The 21,770-nt window shown below is 41.3% G+C and overlaps 1 protein-coding gene across 2 annotated transcripts in view; it reads left to right on the forward strand.

Moving 5' to 3' along the window:
• dcp2 (decapping mRNA 2) overlaps window positions 1-21,770 on the forward strand; it is a 37,408-nt gene that overhangs the window by 3,601 nt on the left and 12,037 nt on the right. Inside the window, exons 2-7 of one of the 2 annotated variants that reach the window (XM_060837455.1) lie at window positions 8,591-8,742; window positions 9,243-9,370; window positions 12,278-12,376; window positions 15,241-15,393; window positions 16,633-16,745; window positions 17,070-17,180. In XM_060837455.1, the coding sequence (XP_060693438.1) occupies window positions 8,591-8,742; window positions 9,243-9,370; window positions 12,278-12,376; window positions 15,241-15,393; window positions 16,633-16,745; window positions 17,070-17,180 (756 nt within the window). Of the gene's footprint in view, window positions 1-8,590; window positions 8,743-8,802; window positions 8,864-9,242; window positions 9,371-12,277; window positions 12,377-15,240; window positions 15,394-16,632; window positions 16,746-17,069; window positions 17,181-21,770 lie in introns of both variants that reach the window. The other variant, XM_060837462.1, reaches the window with a different exon arrangement.

Here is a 21,770-nt window from a genome sequence, read left to right on the forward strand (position 1 = left end):
ATTCATTCATGGGATATAAGCATCGATGGCTGGGTCATTGCTTATCCCTAATTGCTGTTGAGAAGAAGACGAGCTGCCTTTTTGACCAGCTGCAGACTACTTGCTATGTTCGGCAAAGAGACCCAGGATTTTGATTAAGCGACACTGAAAGAGCAACAGTTTATTCCCAACTCAGGAAGTGAGTGGAGGGGATCTCCCAGATGGAGTTTCCATGTATCTGCTGCTCTTGTCTTTCTAGTTGTTAGTTCTATGTAGTCATAAATGTTAGGAGAATATACACATTAAATTCTGTACAGCAAATCTTGGTCTCGTTTCCAGAATCCAGATTCTTAATGTTTTCATGATGGCTCATCTCCCATTTCACTTTAGACGTTTGATTAAAGATCTTTGGTGAATTTCTCTGTTGCATCCTTGTATATAACAGTACACACTGCAGTTACTGAGTATTGATCGTGGAGGGATGTATATCGTGGGTGTGGTGTGAATCAAATGGTCTACCCGGTATTGGGTATTGTCAAGCTTCTACATTGTTTTTGGAGTTGCACTTCTCCATGGAAGTGGGGCGTATTCTGTCACATTCTTGGCTTGTGCTTTGTGGATGGTGAACAGGTTTTGGAACGTGAGGGGCTGAATTACTCACTGCAGGATTCCTAGCCCTGATCAGCTGTTGTTCTTAGTATTTCTGTGGTTAGTCTAGTGCTGATCTGGTCAGTGGTAAGCCCAGGATGTTGATTGTGGGGGATTGTCATCAGAATGTCGTTCAAGGTTAAAACAAAATAGGTGGATTCTCTCTTGTTGGAGGTGGTCATTGGCTGTGGCAATATTGTAACACCAAAGTTATTTACCACTTGTCAACCTAAGCCTTGATATTATGCAGATCTTGTTGCATTTGGACATGCATGGCTTCAGTGTCTAATGGAGTGGCTAATGCTGAACATCATGTAATCATCAGCAAGTGTCCCCACTTCTGATCTTGTTATGGAGGGAAGGTCATATGTGAAGCAGTTGAAGATGGTTGGGCCAAAGGTGAAACACTTAGGAACTTCCACTGAGGTGTCCTGGAGCTGAGGTAATTGACCTCCAACAACTGGAACCATCTTCCCATGTGTTTTGATTTCAACCATGGAGACATTTCCTGATTAAAGTTAAAAGTCACACAATACCAGGTTATCGTACAGCAGGTTTGTTTGGAGGCCTTTATAGTCCTGTTAGACTATAACCTGTTGTTGTGTGATTTTTAACTTTGTCCAACCCTATTCCAACATTGTCTCCTCCAAACCATTTTCCTGATTCTCATGAACACTCCCTTTCCTAGGGTTCCTTGATGTCAAACTCTTGTCAAATGTGGCCTTGATGTCAAGAACAGTCACGCTCACCTCTGCTCTGGAGTTCAGCACTTTTCCCTGTTTCAATCAAGGCTGAAATCAGGAGCTACCTGATCCTGGTGGAACCCAAACTGATCAACATTGAACAGGCTATTGCTGTGCATGTGCTGCTTAGTAACACTGACATTACTTGTGTTAGTTGATATACAGCACTGAAACAGTCATCTCAAGAGGTCCCTGCTGATGTTTACATTCCAGAGAAACCCTTCTGTTTTTCATCCAATCCTATCAGTACTAGGAAAAGGAATATTTGTTGAATTACATTCTCCTTAAATGTGTCTCAATTTCAAGACCTGGTATTATTCTGTTGTACCCTCCCCAAACAGTTAGCACTGCTGCCTCACCGCGCCGGAGACCCGGGTTCAATTCCCGCCTCAGACAACTGTCGTGTGTGGAGTTTGCACATTCTCCCTGTATCAGCGTGGGTTTCCTCCGGGTGCTCCGGTTTCTTCCCACAGTCCAAAAATATGCAGGTTAGGTGAGTTGGCCTTGCTAAATTGTCTGTAGTGTTAGGTGAAGGGGTAAACGTAGGGGATTGGGTCTGGGTAGGTTGCTCTTCGGAGGGTTGGTGCGGACTCGTTGGGCCGAAGGGCCTGTTTCCACACTGTAAGTAATCTAATCAAACTATATTTTCCTGAGGTATGTACCATGTGCAGCAGTGATTAGAGTTTTATAGGGAGAGACTGCACCTTGGCTAAGTGATATTGTGAACTTCAAGTGAGGTCAAAATTAACTATGATTAGTGATGTTACCTTTGATAACATACTTTCATGCTGTTATAATTGACAATCCTGCTGTATGACTTGGCTACTAAATTCTTCAAAATATTCAGTAGACCAAGATTGGAGGGATGGACTTCTTGAAGTGAACTGGAGGTCATAGGCATTGCAGGTTTGTCATTTCCAAACCAAAAGTTTGTTAAAGTGATTAAATGTGTAAGTTCTTCCATTTCAGTACTTATCATTAATGCATTTATAAATAGTTGTGTGACTGTGGCAGTTATGTTGTATAACTGAATTGTAACTGGACCAGAGTCTTGGTCCAAATCCTAATTGCATTAAAATGCATCCTGCAATTTACATGTTGCCCATGGTATTTTTCATTAGTTTAATGAGAAAAGATATCATGTTTATCAGGTTTGTAAGCTAAAACTAAACTTAAACCTAGGCTTTATGATATACAAAAGTTAAAATATTGAACATATACTTAGTCTCTTTGATAAATGTGTCTTGGTGAGTTACAAATGGGTCTGGGTGGGTTACTCTTCGGAGGGCCTGTTTCCACACTGTAGGGAATGTAATCTCGATTTCAAAGTAAGAGAATTTGCTCATGCGCATAGCACTTTTGGGCTTTTATTCTTCAGGCACGGACTGTGAGTTTCATAAGTATGTTATGTATTGTTTCTTTTGTTATGCATTCAAGTTGTTTAGTTAAAACACATTTCGGAACTCAGTATTTTAATTAAAAGCAGAGAAGACCCTGAAATCTGTTCCTTGATTCCTTTCGATCAGCAAGTTTTTCATGTTTTGAAAGCACGGTTTTCAAATTCTGTGGTAGACTAATATTATAACCATGTCTGTTGCTCTCTATATGCTCTCCTCTACATTGGGAAGACAGGACACCAACTCGTGGAACGTATCAGACAACATCTTTGGGACACGCGCACCAAACAACCCCACTGCCCTGTGGCCAACCAGTTCAACTCCCCCTCCCATTCCGCCAAGTACATGCAAGTCCTGGGCATTCTCCACCGCCAAATCCTAGCCACCCAACACCTGGAGGAAGGACACCTCACCTTCAGCCTTGGGACCCTCCAACCACATGACATCAACGTCGATCTTCACCAGTTTCCTCATGTTCCCTCCTCCCCACCTCATCCCAAATCCACCCCTCCAACTCAGCACTGTCCTACCTGTCCATCATCTTTCCCACCAATCTGTTCCACCTTCCTCTTCAACCTATCACTGTCACCTCCCCCAACTGTATTTTTTGTCTCCCCCCCCCCCCCCCCCCCCCGCCCCCCATTATTCTCTCAAACCCCTCATCCCACATTCCTGATGAAGAGTTTATGCTCGAAACGTTGACTGTCCTGCTCCTTGGATGCTGCCTGACCTGCTGTGCTTTTCCAGTGCCACACTTTTCAACTCCAATATTATCATGACTCTAGTGAATGCTAATAAAGGAGAACACAAATTGCTTTACACTTCCCAGATCTGCAGGCAAGAATTGTGATACATGCTGATTATCCTGTTATAGCGTAAGCAACTGATTCACAAACCAGCTCACCATGACCTTCAGGGTAATTGAGAATGGGCTAAGTAAATATTGGCTAAACAGTGACATGTATATTCCATGAATAAATTTTTTAAAATTCTTGCGCAGAAACTACCTCACACGCAATCCAAGTACAAGTGAGTTCATGGAATCCTTACAGCATGAAAGTAGGCCATTTGACCCATTGTGTCCACATTTGCCCCAAGAAGGAGGACGGGAAAATATTGTGGCAGTAAGAGCTGCACCTTTTTTTTTTGAGGTATTTTAGGTATTGGGCAAGTTGGAGGGAATCCTGAGGGACAGGATATACGTGTATTTGGAAAGGCAGGGGCTGATTAGGGATAGTCAGCATGGCTTTGTGCGTGGGAAATCATGTCTCACAAACTTGATTCAGTTTTTTGAAGAAGTAACAAAGAGGACTGATGAGGGCAGAGCAGTAGATGTGATCTATATGGACTTCAGTAAGGCGTTCGACAAGGTTTCCCATTGTAGACTGGTTAGCAAGGTGGGATCTCATGGAATACAGGGAGAACTAGCCATTTGGATACAGAACTGGCTCAAAGGTAGAAGACAGAGTGGTGATGGAAGGTTGCTTTTCAGACTGTATGCTTCTGGCTGGTAGCATGTGTGAATCTATGAGAACAGGTATCATCCTCATTTACATGCAGAAGGGGTGAGGGAGGAAATTATAAATTGGCAACCAATGTCACTATTGAATGTGGATTAGAAAATACTGTCTTAAGGTCATCACCAGGTCAGGTCTGCTCTAGGATCAATGGTTCACCCCAACCAAACCTGTGCTAAACTAGGCAGGACAATCTCTGAGATTCCCGCGCTCCTTAGAGATACATTCACTTACGTGCAGGACAGTTGAGTGAACACTTGCTTCATCAGCCTAGACCAGGAGAAGACATTTGACAGGCTATTTTACAACCATCTGAGGGATGTGCTCTCAGAAGTGCTTTGGGTAGAGTACCTGCAATTGGATCTGTAGTACAGTCTCAATCTGGGTGGGAATCGGAAAGCTTCCCAGTCAGGCAGGGCTTCCCACTCTCTCCTACCTTTTATAAAGTTTTTTTGCTGAATCCATCAGATAGGATGAGAGCCTGAGAGGGGTGACTATTTCAGCATTGGGGGCCTGCAGAATAAAGCCTCTCCCTACATGGATGATATTGTCATTTTCTTCTCAGATCTGCCAAGGGAAATGGAGGTAAAAGTGAGGCCATTTTTTCTGGGAACTGGCTCGACCAGTCCTTTAGACCCTTCACAGTCAAGGCACATTACCTGAAGTTGCTGGGTACATGGTTGGGAGGGCAAGGGCATGTTCCTCTCAAGTTTAGGCACATGTTGCTAAGGTGAGGCAGAAACTGGTCATATGAAAACATTGCTTACTCTCCACTCAGGTAGAAACCTGGTCATCAGGTGTGAGATATTCTGTCTTTTGTATGTGGTGTAGGTTTGGCTTGTTCCCCAAGCCTGCATCACTCCAGTCACCTGAGCCACCTTCCACCTCAACTGGAGGTCAAAGATGGATTGGGTCCAAAGGGATACCGTATTTAAAGTGTAGACGAGGGTGTGAAGAGTGCGAACCATGCTGTCTCTCATCTTGATGATCATCTTTTGTGAGTGACTGCATCAAGCTGTGCATAGTCCCCTGAACCACAAGCACCAAGTGTCGTTACATACTGAAGTTCTACCTGATCCTGATGTTACCAAAGATGGGCTTATCCTTGTTGCTGTGGAATGCTGCAAGTAGTTGGACTGCTTCACATCACCTGCCCCTCATGGAAACGTATGTGAAAGTAACCACCTTTTGACCACAAGTCCATCAGCACATGGTGTCATCAAGACCTTGTGGGGCGAAAGATAGTGTTAGCGAGTTTTGAGAAGATTTGTAGCTGAGGCTGAGGTTCTGGATGTAGGTTTGCTTGCTGAGCTGGAAGGTTCATTTCCAGACATTTCATTATCCTACGAGGTAACATCTTCAGTGGGTTTCCGGGAGAGCAAAACTACACCCAGAAAGATAGGGTGGATCCTGTTGGGTTGTTCCCTGAGCAGACTGTCAAAATCATTTGGCAGAATGCTGCATTGGCAGAACTTTCCAACAAGCACCAAGACACTGCTTGACTGGTGGTGAGAAGAGCGCTATCAGATCCTTCATGCACACCCAGACCCCCTCAACCACCACCGTGCTACCCTTGATGTGGCTGCACTGGTGAAGAGACATTGCTTTCTGGAATGTGCCTTTGCAAAGAATTCCTGGAGAGAGATGCTGTTTTTTTTTGTCAAGGTTCGTCCCAAGCAACTCTGTGATGCGGGAATCTCGGCTGTATCATCTCTTCCCCGGGATACACATTGAGACAAACGTTGCCTGCGCCTGGAGGACCATCAATATGGTGAACAATGTTCTTTGGTCTGCTCAAATCTTGTCAATCTTCCAGTTAAGCCTGACTGAGTATTGCAGACTGGCATGTTCTAAGGTCCAGGAGTACATGCTGAGGGACACTGAAGCTTGGGGCAGCCACTGCCAAGGTGCATTGGAAAAGATCTGAGTTCTTTCTGCCAAAGTGCAGTGGCGTCTGTTCAGTTATCGGACCCTCCTGGTGCCTCAATTAAATATAAATTTTATCTTGCATTAGTAAGAAATGCTCTTAGGTTAGTTGCAACTGTGGGGAAAAGTCAAACTCCAATGTTTTTGTTCTCCATTTGCAAAGACTATACAGAAATGAACTGCTTTCGTAACTGTGTATGTACATGAATTTCTTTTTGCGAATTAGGATCAGAAGTGGTCACTCCAATCTGTTCCATCGTTCAATAAGATTGTAGCTGATGTGCTTGTGTTTCAAAGTCACCATTTATTCCACAAGACTTTAGATTACAGGGGAACGGTGGTTATTCGATTGAGATGGGTGGGCACTATTTTGTTCAGATAATTGACTATTCAGTTAACCGATTCTATGTCTTTCCTCTGGGACTCGGAGTTTTCTGTAAAGGCTGCTCCCTGTTCAGGTTAGGCAGCAGCACACCGTGCAAGCCCGAGCCGCTGCCCGCCACCTGCCAACAAGACTACTGCCTTGTGGAGTTGGGGTGGTGGTGGCGAGTCTCCATATAGTGCGTGTGCACGGACACACACACAACGTTTTACAGCAACTTTTGACAAGTTCCACCTATGCTTTGTATAGGTCAATGTTGGAGAGACTATCTGAGGAAGGAGGGTTTAGGGTACACCCCTGTGTGGAACTCCAGGGAGTGTGTGGGGAGAAAGAGAGACAGAGAGAGAGTGGGTGGGAGGTCAATCAGTTGGAGACAATGTCTGGGCTCCCATCAATGTCCAGGACTGTTCTCGGCAGCATTTTTAATCAGTGTTGGAAACACATCTTTGATGTAATGTTTCTATCGGGACCTCGAAACCTCCTTCAGATAATCCAGTATTTGGATAATTGATATTCAGATAATCGAGGTTCCTCTGTATTGTTCAGTAATGAAGTCATCAACCTTTGCCTTGAAGATATTCAGTGGCCCACTACTCCATCTTCTGAAGTGGAGAGTTACAAAGTTGCACAAACACTTGAGACAAAGGAAATTTCTTTTGTCTCCGTCCTAGAAGGGCAGTCCTTAATTTTAAAACAGTGCCCCCGACTTCTATGTTTGTTTACAAGAAGAAACATCCAACTTGTTAAGACTATTCAGGATCTGATATACTTTAGTCAAATCACCCTTACTCTGCTAAACTCTAGCCCCCAATATCAATCTCATAAACCTGCTCTGAACTCCCTTTTAAATAAGGAGATCAAAACAGCACACTACATTTGAAATGTGGTCTCCCCATTGCCCTGTATAAATGAAGCATCGTATCCTTACTTCGATGTTCGGTTTCTCTTGTAATGAAGGATAGCATCCTTTAACTGCCTTAATTACTTGCTTTATCTGCTTAATTGAGAGTTAAGAGTCAACCACTGTGCTGTGGATCTGAAATTGCATGTAGGCTAGATCAAGTAACAAAGACAGTCTCCTTCCCTCAATGACATTAATGAATTGGATGGGTTTTTTCAACAATTGCCATAGTTGGTTTCACAGTTTTATGAAGACTCTCTAATTCCAGATTTTTAAATTAATCCAAATTCCAACATCTAACATGGTGAGATTTGAACTCGGTGACCCCAAATCATTACCACGGTCTCTGGATTAATAGTCTAGCAATAATACTACCAGGCATGGGATTTTTCACAATATACTTTCTCTCCTATTGTTATCATCTGCAAATACAGCAACCATTCCTTCATTTGCCCCCTCTAAGTTATTATAAATTGGGAGACAAAAAGTGACCTCAGTTCAGACTCCTGTGAAACCACACTCCTGTCACATCCTGCTAATCCAGAAAAGACTAATTTATTCATACTATATGCTGCCAGGCAATCAATCTTCTATTCCTGCATCATGACCGTTTTGTTAGGGAGCATTTTATAGAACAAATTTGCTTCATTTTCATTTGTTGCATTGAACTTTGGTCATAAAGCTTGTTGAGCAAGTAGTGGATATTTGTGCTTGTACATGTATTTGAACTAATCATCCATGAAGCTCTAAACAAAATGGTGTTCCTTCTAATTGATATCTTGAAGCCTTCTGTATTGAAGTTTTGAACTATGCAGTTGACAGTATATTATTTAGAACTGGTGTTATTTTCCTAATAATATGCAACTTTGAACATGAGAACATTGTGAAAAGATCAAAAACAACAAAGCTTGTCTAAAGTATAGGTGATTTCAATGGTATATTTTGTATAACCTATGTCCTACTATTTAACCTGTTGCAATGTCTTCGTAACATGATGAATATTTCATTATATTCTGTACAAGACTGTGAAACCTTTTATGCACGATAGCAAAACTGACAATGGAATGTTATAAAAGTGTGGTTTATTTATTGTACAGCCGATTCATTTTGCACATTCCAAGTGAAGAAAGAGACAATGCGATCAGAGTATGCTTTCAGATTGAGCTGGCCCATTGGTTTTACTTGGACTTCTACTTGCAGAACACACCAGGATTGCCTCAGTGTGGGATAAGAGATTTTGCCAAATCAGATATCCTTTAACTACATAGGATCAATTTTGTTAACATCTGCAAAATATTTTTCCTTGCAGACATGTCGATGAACTGATCACTAGATGAGTAGCAATATATTGCAGCCTATGGAAATAGCAGGTTAGTTTTTGATCTGCTTTGCACACTTCCTGTTGCTCTCAGTTCATTCTTTTGTGGGACTTCAAAATTGTGGAAAACCCCCTTCATCTCTTCCTCCCTCCCCCCCCCCCCCCCCCCCCCCCCCCCCCCCCCCCACAAAGTTATTTTCAATTCAAATCCACCTTTAAAATCTACACTGAGAATCTCCTAATCAGTGCTTGATTAAACTGATCTTTCTCCTTGTGACTGTTTTGTCACTTTTGGAATCTGGTACCTTTTGGATTCAAATCCATTTCACATGGCAAGAAAATCTATTGGCTGAAAGTTATGTAGTTAAAAGATTGTTTATCCTTGTACTATTGTTGCCAAAATGTTGCTTATTCCTTAACTGCTGTTGTACTCTTCAATCATTGTTCATTTTTACTTCGGAAAGGAGATGACGTGGAAAAGATTTTAGATGAATGGAAGGAGTACAAGATGGGAGTCCCAACATATGGTGCAATTATATTAGATGAAGCACTGGAAAATGTAAGTCATAACCTGGAGTGACTTCTGCAGTCCCAGATTTTATATTTGGGAAAGATCTTCACATCTGTGCACAAGTCTAAGTTCATGTTAAATAAAATAAATGTCAGGTTTTTGTCAATTGATAAGGAAGACAGATAATATTAAAAAAGATGAAATGTTAATGCTAGGCTAGTGAATCAGTCACTGGAAGGCATACATTTAAGATAAACAACTCCATGATTCTGTTGATAATGGCAGAGAAAAAGTCTATTTAGCCCATCAAATCGATGTTCTGGAAGTAGCAAGCAATCTTGACAAGTCCTGTTTGCCCACTTGGTCCCACACGCCCTGTAAATTTGTCTCTTTAAAAATATCCATTTAATTTCCTGTCTGAATGTTTGACCACTTCTAGCTCACACCCTTGTAGGCAGCAATTGATACAAAAGGAAAATTCTTCCTCACACTCCCCTTGAATCTCTTTCCCAAAATCTTAACTCTGCGTCATTTCTTTCCTGTCTCAAAGATCAAATATCCACATCTACCTGGGTTAGAAGAGTACCTTCCTTTCAGACATGCTAGACTATCATTTAGTTGTCAGCTTCACACTTTGTGCCCTAACGGTACATGTTTTATTCACCTATACTGCTTCAAAACTGATTCCAAGGAATCAATGAGGCTGTACAGGCTGTGTTTCGAGAATACAAACCTTGTTAGGAAATGTAATGCCCAACCAGAAACTGTCCTCAAAGCAGAATTAATAATAACACTTAAAGAAATGCCTCCTGGACACTGCCACTGCACCACTAGAACCCCTTCACATATCCATTGATTCTGTTACAGTTGAGCTTATCTATTTCGTACAGATATACAAAGCTGCACTGTGACCTGCACTTTTAGTCCTATTCCTGAACAGGGGGTATCGCTGTTTTCTTGTGGATATTAATAAATTAGAGCTTTCTCTTTCTTATAATAGAATGTCAGTATTGCTAAAAATGCCAGTATATATATTCCTAATTGTCCTGAACTGAATGACTGACTTGCTAGGCCACTTCAGGGGCCATTTAGAGACAATTACACCATGCTGCTCCTGTGCTGGAAGTGTTTGATGGGGACAGTGTGGAGGAAACTTTATTTTTGTTTTAAAAAAGTAGAATCAGTTACGTTGCAGAGGGTCTGGAGACACATGTAGACTAGACTAGGTAAGGACACCAGTTTTCCTTCCCTAAAGGACATTAAAGAACTATATAAGTCTTAAACCAATTGACAATTAAAACAGCTTTTAATTCAGAACTTAACTGTTTTTAAAATTTCACCATGTACAGTAAAGCTTTAGCTTAGTTCTCTGGAATGCTAGTCCAGTTACAATGCTAATACACTGTTGCCCCCTAAATAACATGCATGCCTCCCATTAAACTGTAAGGTGGAAAGTGTGTTGAACTAGGCCCATAAAATTTGGTCATATACCATTTTTTTGTTTAGTACAGAGCAGTGAAACTTAAATTTTGCACAAAATCAAAAATTTCATCAAAACAACATTAAGATCTTGCAGTAAGACAAATTGAGAAACATGTTAGCTTGGCTGAATAAAACACTGCAATTTCAGTCTCTAAAGAGAAGCCATCTATGAACAAGTACTTACCTGCTGATCATGTTTGTATATTTAATTATCAATTAATTGGAAGACTCATCAATGAAATGAAGCAAATGGGAACTGGAATTGTGATTGCTAATTTTTTGGTCAGTATTTCCTGCTATAGATTTATAGTTTAGCTATAGTACTACATTGCTATGACATCGAAATGAAATAAAATGAATGGACAGAAATAAGAACTTTGAAATAAGTAGAATTCACTGCACAATATACCACAGCCAGTTATTTTGAATTAATTAATTGGTTCAAGAACAACTAAGTACATTTATATAGTACAATTAGCATAATAACGCAGAGTCACATGAGGAAATATTAGGTCACTTGACCAAAAATGTGGTGAAAGAGAGTACTCCTGAAGAGAATCTTAAAAGGGAACAAGTAGGGCAGTGAGGTGTAGGGAAGGAATCCCAGAGCGAGACACCAAAGGCACAGACATCAACGGTGGAGCAATTATGATTGGGGGTACTCAAGGAAGCAGAATTTAAAGGAGGCCAGAATTAGAGGAGCACAGGTTTATGGGTGTGGAGGATATCACAAAGATATGGAAGCTCTAGGTCAGGAAGAAATTGGAAGTGTGAATAAAGTGAGGATAAACAATGAGAGACCAGCCAGCTGTGCATTAGATAGAGCAAGGGTTTTAGCAGCAGGTCATCTGAGGCAGGCAGAGTCGCAATGAGATTGGAGAGCTGGATGTAGGTGGCTTTGAAAGAACAAATGTAAAACCAGAAGATTATTTTGTGATCAGAAATGATGCAGGATTGCAAACAGCTTGGTTTAATCTCTGATTATTACCAGGAAGAAGAATGGTAGAGTGGGAACATAGTTTGGAGGAGACCAAAAATAATTGCTTCAGTCCTTCCAGTATTTAATTAGAAGAAATTCCTTCCACAAACAAACTAACTGCCTCAGTGGAGGAATCAAGGGAGATGGTGGTAATGTAGAGCTGGTTGTGGTCAACATACTATGAAAGCTTAACACTGTTCCTAAGGGGCAACATGTAAATGAGAAATAGTGAGTCAGGCACACCAGAAGTGATGGTGCAAGAGCAGGAAGAGAGAAGCCATTGCAAATTATTTTCTAGCTATGATTAGTTAAGAGAATGGCTCAGTGACAACAATACATGCAAAATACTGTGGAGAAGCAAAAAAAGGATCAAGCCTTAAATTGACTCCCTTCCCTTTCCCAGTGCCAATGAAACAAAATTGATATTGTATTTAACATGTTCAAATCTGAGCAAATAGCAATTTAAAAATTAATTCCTGTTCCTATTTCAATAGGTCCTTCTTGTTCAGGGTTATTTGGCAAAGTCTGGTTGGGGATTTCCAAAGGGTAAAGTGAACAAAGAGGAGGCCCCACATGACTGTGCTGTGAGAGAGGTACGGTATTGATATGTGTTCTTATCAAATCAATTTTTATTTGGATTATTGTAATTTTTATGTAAATATGTTGTATTTAAAGACTGGCATTGTTATTTCTAAAATGTTTTAGAGCATTTGGACAAGCTTTCACTCAAGTGACAATTGGTAGAATCTAATGTGTAACTTTAAACCCTCTTTCTATCTCGATGCAGCTCATGTAAATGTGTATTAAGTTTTAAATACTCCATTTAGGATTTAGAAATGACCTGAATTTCTACAATATAGCCATTACAAAAGGGAAAGTGTGAAAAAAGATAAACAGTCTAAACATTGATCAATCTCCTGGCCCCGGTGGACTACATCCTAGAGTTCTGAGGGAGGTGGCTGAAGAAAGTGGAGCCATTGGTTTGTGACCTTTCAAAAGTCACAAGTCAGGGAAAGTCCCAGATAATTGCTGTTGTAATCCCCTTGTTTAAGAAAGGATCAAGAAGAAAAGTGGAAAGTTATAGGCCTCAGTTGTTGGCAAAATTCTAGAATCCATTGTTAAGGATGAGATTTCTAAATTATTGGAAGTGCAGGGTCAGATTAGGACAAGTCATCATGGATTTAGTAAGGGGAGGTCATGCCTGACAAACCTGTTAGAATTCTTTGAAGAGGTAACAAGTAGGTTAGACCAGGGAAACCCAGTGGATGTCATCTATCTAGACTTCCTAAAGGTCTGTTATAAGGTGTTTCAGTGATGCTGCTGATTAAGGTGAGGGCCCATGGTGTTCGAGGTGAGCTACTGGCATAGATTGAGGATTGGCTATCTGACAGAAGGCAGAGAGTTGGGATAAAAGGTTCTTTTTTATGGCAGCAGGTGACAAGTGGTGTCTTGCAGGGTTCAGTGTTGGGGCAACAGCTGTTCACTTTATATATTAAATACCTGGATGAAGGGACTGGGGACATTCTGGCAAAATTAGCCAATGATAGGAAGTTAGGTGGACAGGCAGGTAGTACTGAAGAATTGGGGAGGTTGCAGAAAGATTTAGACAGTTTAGGGGACCAATGTGAGCAAATGGGAGATCTTGCACTTCGGAAAAAAGAACACAGGCATAGACTATTTTCTAAATGGTGAGAAAATCCATAAATCCGAAGTACAAATGGACCTGGGCGTGTTAGTCCAGAATTCTCTAAAGGTTAACTTGCAGGTTGAGTCCATGATTAAGAAAGCGAATGTAATGTTGTCATTTATCTCGAGGGTTGGAATATAAAAGCAGGAATGTGCTTCTGAGACTTTATAAAGCTCTAGTTAGGCCCCATTTAGAATACTGTGTCCAAATTTGGGCCCCACATCTCAGGAAGGACATACTGACACTGGGGTGTGTCCAGCAGAGCTTCACATGGATGATCCCTTGGATGGTAGGCCTAACATTTCATGATTGGCTGAGGATCCTGGGATTCTATTCATTAGAGTTTAGAAGGTTGAGGGGAGATCTAATAGAAACTTACAAGATAATGCATTGGCTTAGAAAGGGTTGATGCTGGGAAGTTGCTCCCGTTAGGTGGGGCGACTAGAATCCGTGGGCACAGCCTTAAAATTAGAGGGGGTCAATTCAGAATGGAAATAAGGAGACATTTCTTCAGCCAGTGACTGGTGGGTCTGTGCAATTAATTGACGCGGAGCACATGTCTTCAAGGCAGACATTGATAGATTCGTGATCTCGCAAGGAATTAAGGGCTACGGGGCGAGTGCGGGTAAGTAGAGTTGAAATTCCCATCAGCCATGATTAAAGCAAATCTTAGCAGGACTTAGGGAATGTTGCTGAACAAAGAGACCTTGGAGTGCAGGTTCGTAGTTCCTTGAAAGTGGAGTCGCAGATAGATAGGATAGGGTAGGCGATGTTTGGTATACTTTCCTTTTTTGGTCAGAGTATTGAGTACAGGAGTTGGGAGGTCATGTTGTAGCTGTACAGGACATTGGTTAGGCCACTGATGGAATATTGCGTGCAATTCTGGTCTCCTTCCTGTCAGAAAGATGTGAAACATGAAAGTATTCATGTTGTCAATGTTGGAGGCTTTGAGCTACAGGGAGAGGTTGAATGGGCTAGGGCTGTTTTCCCTGAAGGGTTGGAGGCTGAAGGATGACCTTATAGAGATTTATAGAATCATGAGAAGCATGGATAGAATAAATAGACACTGGGGTTGGGAGTCCAGGACTAGAGAGGCATAGGTATAGTGTGAGGAGAAAGATAGAAGAGATCTAAGGGGCAACTTTTTCATGCAGAGGGTGGTATATATATATGGACTGAGCTGCCAGAGGAAGTGGTGGAGGCTGGTACAATTGCAACATTGAAGAGGCATTTGGATGGGTATATGAATAGGAAGGGTTTGGAGGGATATGGGCCGGTTGCTGGGTGGGTGGGACTAGATTGGGTTGGGATATCTAGTCTGCATGGACAGGTGGGTCTGAATGGTCTGTTTCCGTGCTGTACATCTCTATGGTTTTATAAATGGAGGAGTGGACTTCATGGGCCGAATGGCCTTGCATCCACTCCTATGTTTTATGGTCTTATTGCTGAATTTTTTCATGATTGTTGTAAATTTGTTGTTTTGTAAATGATTATTGATGAAGCACGTAAATCTATAGAGCATTTCTCAACTTTCTTTTTGGTTTTAAAAGAAGAACCTGATCAATCTCTACCATCGAATCACCAACAACCTGGACTGGGGCAGGTCAGCTGTACACAGATCCTCTGATGCGCTGACTTTCTTGAGTTGATGAATATAAATATTACAAAATAGTTTTCAAAAGGAATTAGCATAGAATTGTATGGAATTTGATTGGTTTTATGTAAAGTATGTTTAGCATTTGGTGATAAGTTTTGTATGTTTTCTTTAAGGTTCTTGAAGAAACTGGGTTTGACATAAGAGACCGCATTTGTAAAGATGACTTCATTGAACAGAGAATCAATGATCAGTTAGCTCGACTGTATATCATCCCAGGTGTACCAAAGGATACTAAGTTTAACCCTAAAACAAGAAGAGAAATCCGGGTATAAAATATTTGATTTTCGAGATCAGCCTTGTTTAGTTGCACTTTTAAAGACAACCCAGAAATTTTGTCAGAGTATTTCAATGCATGGAGTTGTCAGATTCCTTTTGCATTGAATAGTGTGTCTGTATATCTTTTTTTGGTCTCCTGTAATCCAAATTCTCTTAGAGTAATTGATTGAATCATATTTTATTTAGGGGAGTTGACTGCATAGTGCACTGGATTAGTAATCCTGACCAGAGGCTAATGTTCTGGGAATGTGGGTTCAAATTTCACAATGGCAGTTGTGAAATTTGAATGATACAAAATCTTCAATAAGGAAAAAGTCCTAGCTTAATGGCACCATGTAACCACTAAATCGCCATAATCAGCCATCTAATTTGGTAATGTCCTTTTTAGGGAATTAAATCTGCAATCTTTAGCTACTCTGACTTATATCTGACTCTTGTTTCGCAGCAAAATGATTGGTTGACTCTTAATCGCCCTGTGGACGATGAGGAATGGGCAATAAGTGCTGACCTTGCCAGCAAAGCCCACATTCCCTGAACAAATTAAAAAGCATGAGATGCATATTTTCCCTAAACTAATGCAAGTCACTGGTATTTGACCCCAAATTGAGCTTTCTTCGCCACCCCTTGTCAATTACCAAAATGCCTGCCTTTAACTTCCCACTCTCCTCTTTCTCTTCTTATTCCCTAACTCCATCTCAAGATTTGATGTGTTCTGTATTCTGTCTGGTTTTCCTGTGTCATCTTTCCTCAAATTTCAGCTTGCTCATAGCCAAAACCTAAAATGTATCCACATTCCCTCTTCTCTCTCCTGTATCCATGTGCCAGTTTCAAAATTCTCATCTTTTAAAATTTTGCCATTAGTTTTCTATGTGTACTTTTCTATTCCTAAATCAGGAGTTCTCCTTATCCCAGAGTGTTTCTATTTCCTCAACAATGTTAACCTCTGTATCATGATGCTGTGCTCTGCAATTGTGCTCAGGTGCTCTGCAATTGTGCTCGAGTCCTCTACTTTTCAACCTCTTGCTGTTTTCAAAATCTTTCACAAAAATTCATGTTATGTATGCAGTTCTTATCCCAGCTTCTGCTTCTCATGCTTTTCATTTTTCTAAGCACTGTACACTCAACCTGTTCCCCTTTTTAGTTTGTAAAATGCTGTAAGGTGCCATGCTTTAGATTTTAAATGATAAAGAATTGCAAGCTTTTGATCTTGCTATGTATTTGTTTTTTAGAATATTGAGTGGTTTTCCATCGAGAAGTTGCCATCCCATAGGAATGACATGACACCCAAGTCAAAACTGGGTTTAGCACCAAACAAGTTTTTCATGGCCATTCCATTTATAAGGTATGGTTGAACTTTTCTAAACTTTCAACATCTAATTTAAAATTTTTTAAAAATTACCTTTGCATACTTTGAGATGGATTCACCTTCATAGCATAAGCTATCAAACCAAAATTATGTTTTCATTATTTAAAATTCTGTTTTGTTCCTTAGATAGAAAAACGTAAGGCCATTACATTCTTCAAAACTAGTTCAAGATGGTTCATATAAAGCTTCCTTTGTTATTTGAGTTTGATAGATTTGTTTATATCTTTGTCCTGTTAGCATTTCACATTAAGTTAGTTCAGTATCATAAATAATCTCTTGTTGTTGTTATTGTTATCATAGGCCACTAAGAGACTGGATATCCAAAAGCTATGCAGACTCTTCAGATAGTGATGGCCTTGTATCCAATAATGCAACTCCATCCAAAACTTCATTGGAAAAAATAAATGCAAGGTAAGTGTACCTCCAACCTCCTCACTACCTTGAAGCTCATAATCTCCTAACCCCGCACAGCCCGTGTTTACCTCCTTCACAAATATCAACAAACAGGACTGTCCAGGTGTGTCCATTGTTAGCCTGCTCCTGCCCCGTGGAACTTACCTCTTCCTATCTCGATTTAGTTTATTTTCTCCCCTTGTCCAGTCCATTCCCACTTACATTCATGATCCCTCTGATGCATCAGTTTCAGGATTTCCAGTCTGAGGGGTCCAGCTGCTATCTCTTCACCATGGATATGCAATCCCTTTATATGTCCATCAGGACGCTCTCAGGCCTCTCCACATCTCCCTGAAAAAACAGGCCTGAAACGTCCTCCTCCATCACCACCCTCTTCTGCCTGGTTGAGCTTGTCCTCACTATGAACAACTTGTCATTTAACTCCTCTCGCTTTCTTCAGGGCAGAGTGATGGCCATAGGTATCTTCATGATCCCCATTAATCCCTGTTTACTTGTGGGATACATGGAATATTCCTTGCTTCAGTCCTTCTCTGGCCCCCATCCACAACCCTTTCTCCGGTATGTAGATGGTGCTGCTTCCCTCTTGACTGGAATTGGAAGAGTGTATCAATTTTGCTTTCAATTTCCCCCCACCTCTCTCCTTCGCATGGTCCATCTTTGACTCCCCCATTCACTTTTGCAACACCTCTGTTTCCATTTCTGGGGATTGGCTGGCCACCAATACTCACTACAAACTAATTTCTCCATCTCTGTCCCTTCGGTTCTGCTGATGCCAACTATGACAAGGGGGCCTCTGCGATGTCCATTCTCTTCCTCAAGTGAGGATTTCCCAGTGCCATGGATGACAGGGCCCTCAGCTGGTTCTGACCTTCAGCCCTCACCTCTTCTCTTTCCTCCCACAACAACGATAAGGTCTCCCTGGTCCTCGCCTACCATCCCACCAGCATCCACATCCACCGGATCATTAGCCGCCACCTCCAGTAAGATACCACCACCAGACGCCTATCCCTCTCCCCTCCCTTGTCAGCCTTCTGCAGGGACCGTTCCCTCTGGGACACCCTGGTTCACTCCACCTTTACTCTCAACAACTTCCACCACCACAACCCTTGCACCTTCTCCTGAATCAACAAAAGGGTAATACCTGCCCATTTACTTCCTCCCTCCTCAGTCTTCAAGAGCCTAAACAGACCTCTGCACTTCACTCATTCTAGTCTACTGCATTCGCTGCTCACAATGTGGTCTTCTTTACTTTGGGATAACGAAGTGTAATCTGGGTAACCGCTTTTCAAAACACCTGTGCTCTATCTACAAAAAAGACACTGAGCTTCCAGGTGCCTGCCACTTTTAGATTAGATTTCCTGCAGTGTGGAAACCAGGCCCTTCTGCCCAACCAGTCCATACCAACCCTCCAAAGAGTAACCCACCCAGACCCATTTCCCTTTGACTAATGCACCTAACACTATGGGCAATTTAGCATGGCCAGTTCACCTGAGCAGCATATCTTTGGACTGTGGGAGGAAACTGGGTCACCTGGAGGAAACCCACGCAGACACTGGGAGAATGTGCAAACTCCACACAGACGGTCACCCAAGGCTGGAATCAAATCTGGAGCTGTGAGGCAGCAGAGCTAACCACTGAGACACTGTGCCGCACAATGCAGTGACCACCTCACCTCCAGAAACAATGTAATGAAATCGTCCCTTAAAGGCCAGGTGTGAATTGTATTTTTTGTCAACTTCAGGGAGTAGTCAGAATTCCAACTATAATGTTCTTATTGATTTTGAATAGGTGATGATGACAATGTAAACCATCCCTGAATGGCAAGGGATGAGAATGTAAACCTCCCATATTCCACTAAATAAGACAAAGACACACCACCCAACCCCCAGGGCATTCAATTTCGTGGAGGTTGGCAGAGCAAATTAACTCCTGAATATCACATTCCACTTTGTTCATCTATGTCTCTGGCTTGCTGCAATGCTCTAGCGTGGAAGCTCAGAGAAAGCTCCAAGCAAGCTGGAAGAACAGCACCTCATTTTCCACTTGAGAGCTATTCAATTTTCTGGACTCCATGCTGAGTTCCTAGAAGTTCTGAAGAAGGGTAACTGCACCTGAAACATTCTAATTTGTCTCCACAGACGCAACTGGACTTGCTGAGATTTTCCAGCAATTTCACTTTCAGTTTCTGATTTCCGGCATCCGTAGTTCTTTCATTTTTTTTATATTTAAAAAGTGTATGACTGACCTCTAGAAAACTTATGGACTTATTTGCTAGTATTCTGCCATTTTCTTTTTGCTGAGGCAGTCGTGTAGAGATACTGTAATTCACCTGCTAAATTTGTTTACAGAGCATCAGAACTGAAAATACAGCAGTATGTTTTAAATTGGTAGTGTTATTTTTAAAAATGCATCGAGACTATGGTTTAAGCCACCATCTGCACCTCAGGTTTTGATTCATTGAAAACTACCTGCTTATTGATATAGTGCAATCCCTACCAGAACATACATGATTTCTTTCTGTCACTTACTGTCTGTGTCTTTATAACCTCATTCTCATCCATTTAATATGGTCATGTAGCATTTAATTCATCCATACTATTATGGATTCACTCCTTTAGTTTTGTTCTACACCTGGTATGGCAATACCAGAATATATTACAGATTTTATGAAAACTATTGTTCTGTGTCCAAGATGACATACTGAAATAAAACCAAACTTTTCCTCTTAATCCCTGAAGTAGCAAAAGAGACTTCTTTAGTTATCAAAAAATAATACACGAGTGGAATTGGTATCTAGCAATTTATATGTTCCAATGATGTTCCATGAATGCTATACTATTGAGAAACGTTTATCACAACTTAATTTTGCTCATTTTACTTTTTGAGTAATCTCATATTAAGCAAAAGACTAGCATTGTTAGTGGCTCCAAGATTGGTGCAGGAGAGACATTTCCTATTGGGTGAATGTTTGCATCAGGGAAGCTGAAGATATTCATCTGAACTAAAATGGTATTGTGATTAGAGTAAACAGCGGGTTGGGTAATGAGTTAATCTGATGTGGAGGTGGCTTGATTCCCTTCCTGATTTAAAAATGTCCTTTCGCAACTCCCCTGTCAAGCCCTGAAGAAATTAAAATGCTTCAATAAGGTCGCCTCTCATTATTCTAAACTTCAGTGAGTACAGGTCCAACCTACTCAACTTCTCACAAGAAATCACTTCATACCTGAAAATGTGTTGCTGGAAAAGCGCAGCAGGTCAGGCAGCATCCAAAGAGCAGGAGAATTGACGTTTCGGGCATGATCCTGATTCCTGAAGAAGGGCTCATGCCCGAAATGTCGATTCTCCTGCTCTTTGTATGCTGCCTGACCTGTTGTGCTTTTCCAGCAACCCATTTTCAGCTCTGATCTCCAGCATCTGCAGTCTTCACTTTCTCCTCGAACAGTCTCTTCAAATCCAGGATCAGCCTAGTGAGCCTTCTATGGACTACCTCAAATGCTAGTATATCACTCTTATGTAAACGATCCAAAATTATTCACTGTACAGTAAAACTTTTATTAACCAGCACCGATGGGACCAGGAGTATCTGAAAATTCCAGGTGATCGAGAGGTCCACATAATCAGTGTAAAAGTTGACACTAAATAGTCAAAACGTAATGCAGGGGGTATGAACATCACTGATATACTTTATTTACTGCCTTATTGTTGGAATACTGAATGGACTCTCAAACTCTTAACATTCGCCTGTACTTGTGTTTTTATTTTGTTGCTGTTTACCTATTATTCACTTACCTTGCTATTTAACTATGTAGTCTGCCTGTATTGCTCGCAAGACAAAGCATTTCACTGTGCCTTAGTACACATGACAATCAGTTCAATTCAACTCAATCAAACCTGCCTCCAGAGCCTTCTCACTCGCACCTCAACTGACTACTTCAACATCACAGAGATCGTGATAATACAGTAAGCTTAAAGTTTTTGAGATATATAATTTTTGCTAGTTTATTGAGTGCTGGTTCATAAGGTGCCGGTAAAAACATAGTTTACTATATTTCAATTTATTTAGTTGACCACTTCCAATTGCAGGGAATTTAATTGATTGCAATAAAGCAATCATTCCAGACAAGTATCCACTTGCCAATACTGTAATGGGTAGATGCGTGTGCAGTTGGCAGATTAGTCAGGTATGCTTTTCCCTCTTGCTGGATCCCTCACAATCTGCCACAGACCCAGACTGGCAGTTGTGTCCTTTCGGACCCAACCAGCTCGATCGGTAATGTTCCTGCTGAGTCCGTCTTCATGATGAACGTTGAAATCCCCCACATAGAGTACATTTTCACCTTTACCACCCTCTGTGTTTCTTCCAAGTGTTGCTCAACCACTGTGCTGCCATCTCTGCTGGGTCTGCCCTGCTAGTGGGACAGGACATATCCAAAAATGGTAGTGTTTTTGGATATTATCTGTCAGATATGATTTCCTAACTTTGACTATATCAGGCTAGTGCTTGACTAATGTGTGACACTGCTTACCCAATTTTGGCAGATGTAATTGAGGAGGGCTTTGCAGGGCTGAAAGGGCTGTTTCTGCTGT

The sequence above is a fragment of the Hemiscyllium ocellatum genome, chromosome 2, assembly GCF_020745735.1.
Source record: "Hemiscyllium ocellatum isolate sHemOce1 chromosome 2, sHemOce1.pat.X.cur, whole genome shotgun sequence".
In the NCBI taxonomy this organism is placed as follows: domain Eukaryota; kingdom Metazoa; phylum Chordata; class Chondrichthyes; order Orectolobiformes; family Hemiscylliidae; genus Hemiscyllium; species Hemiscyllium ocellatum.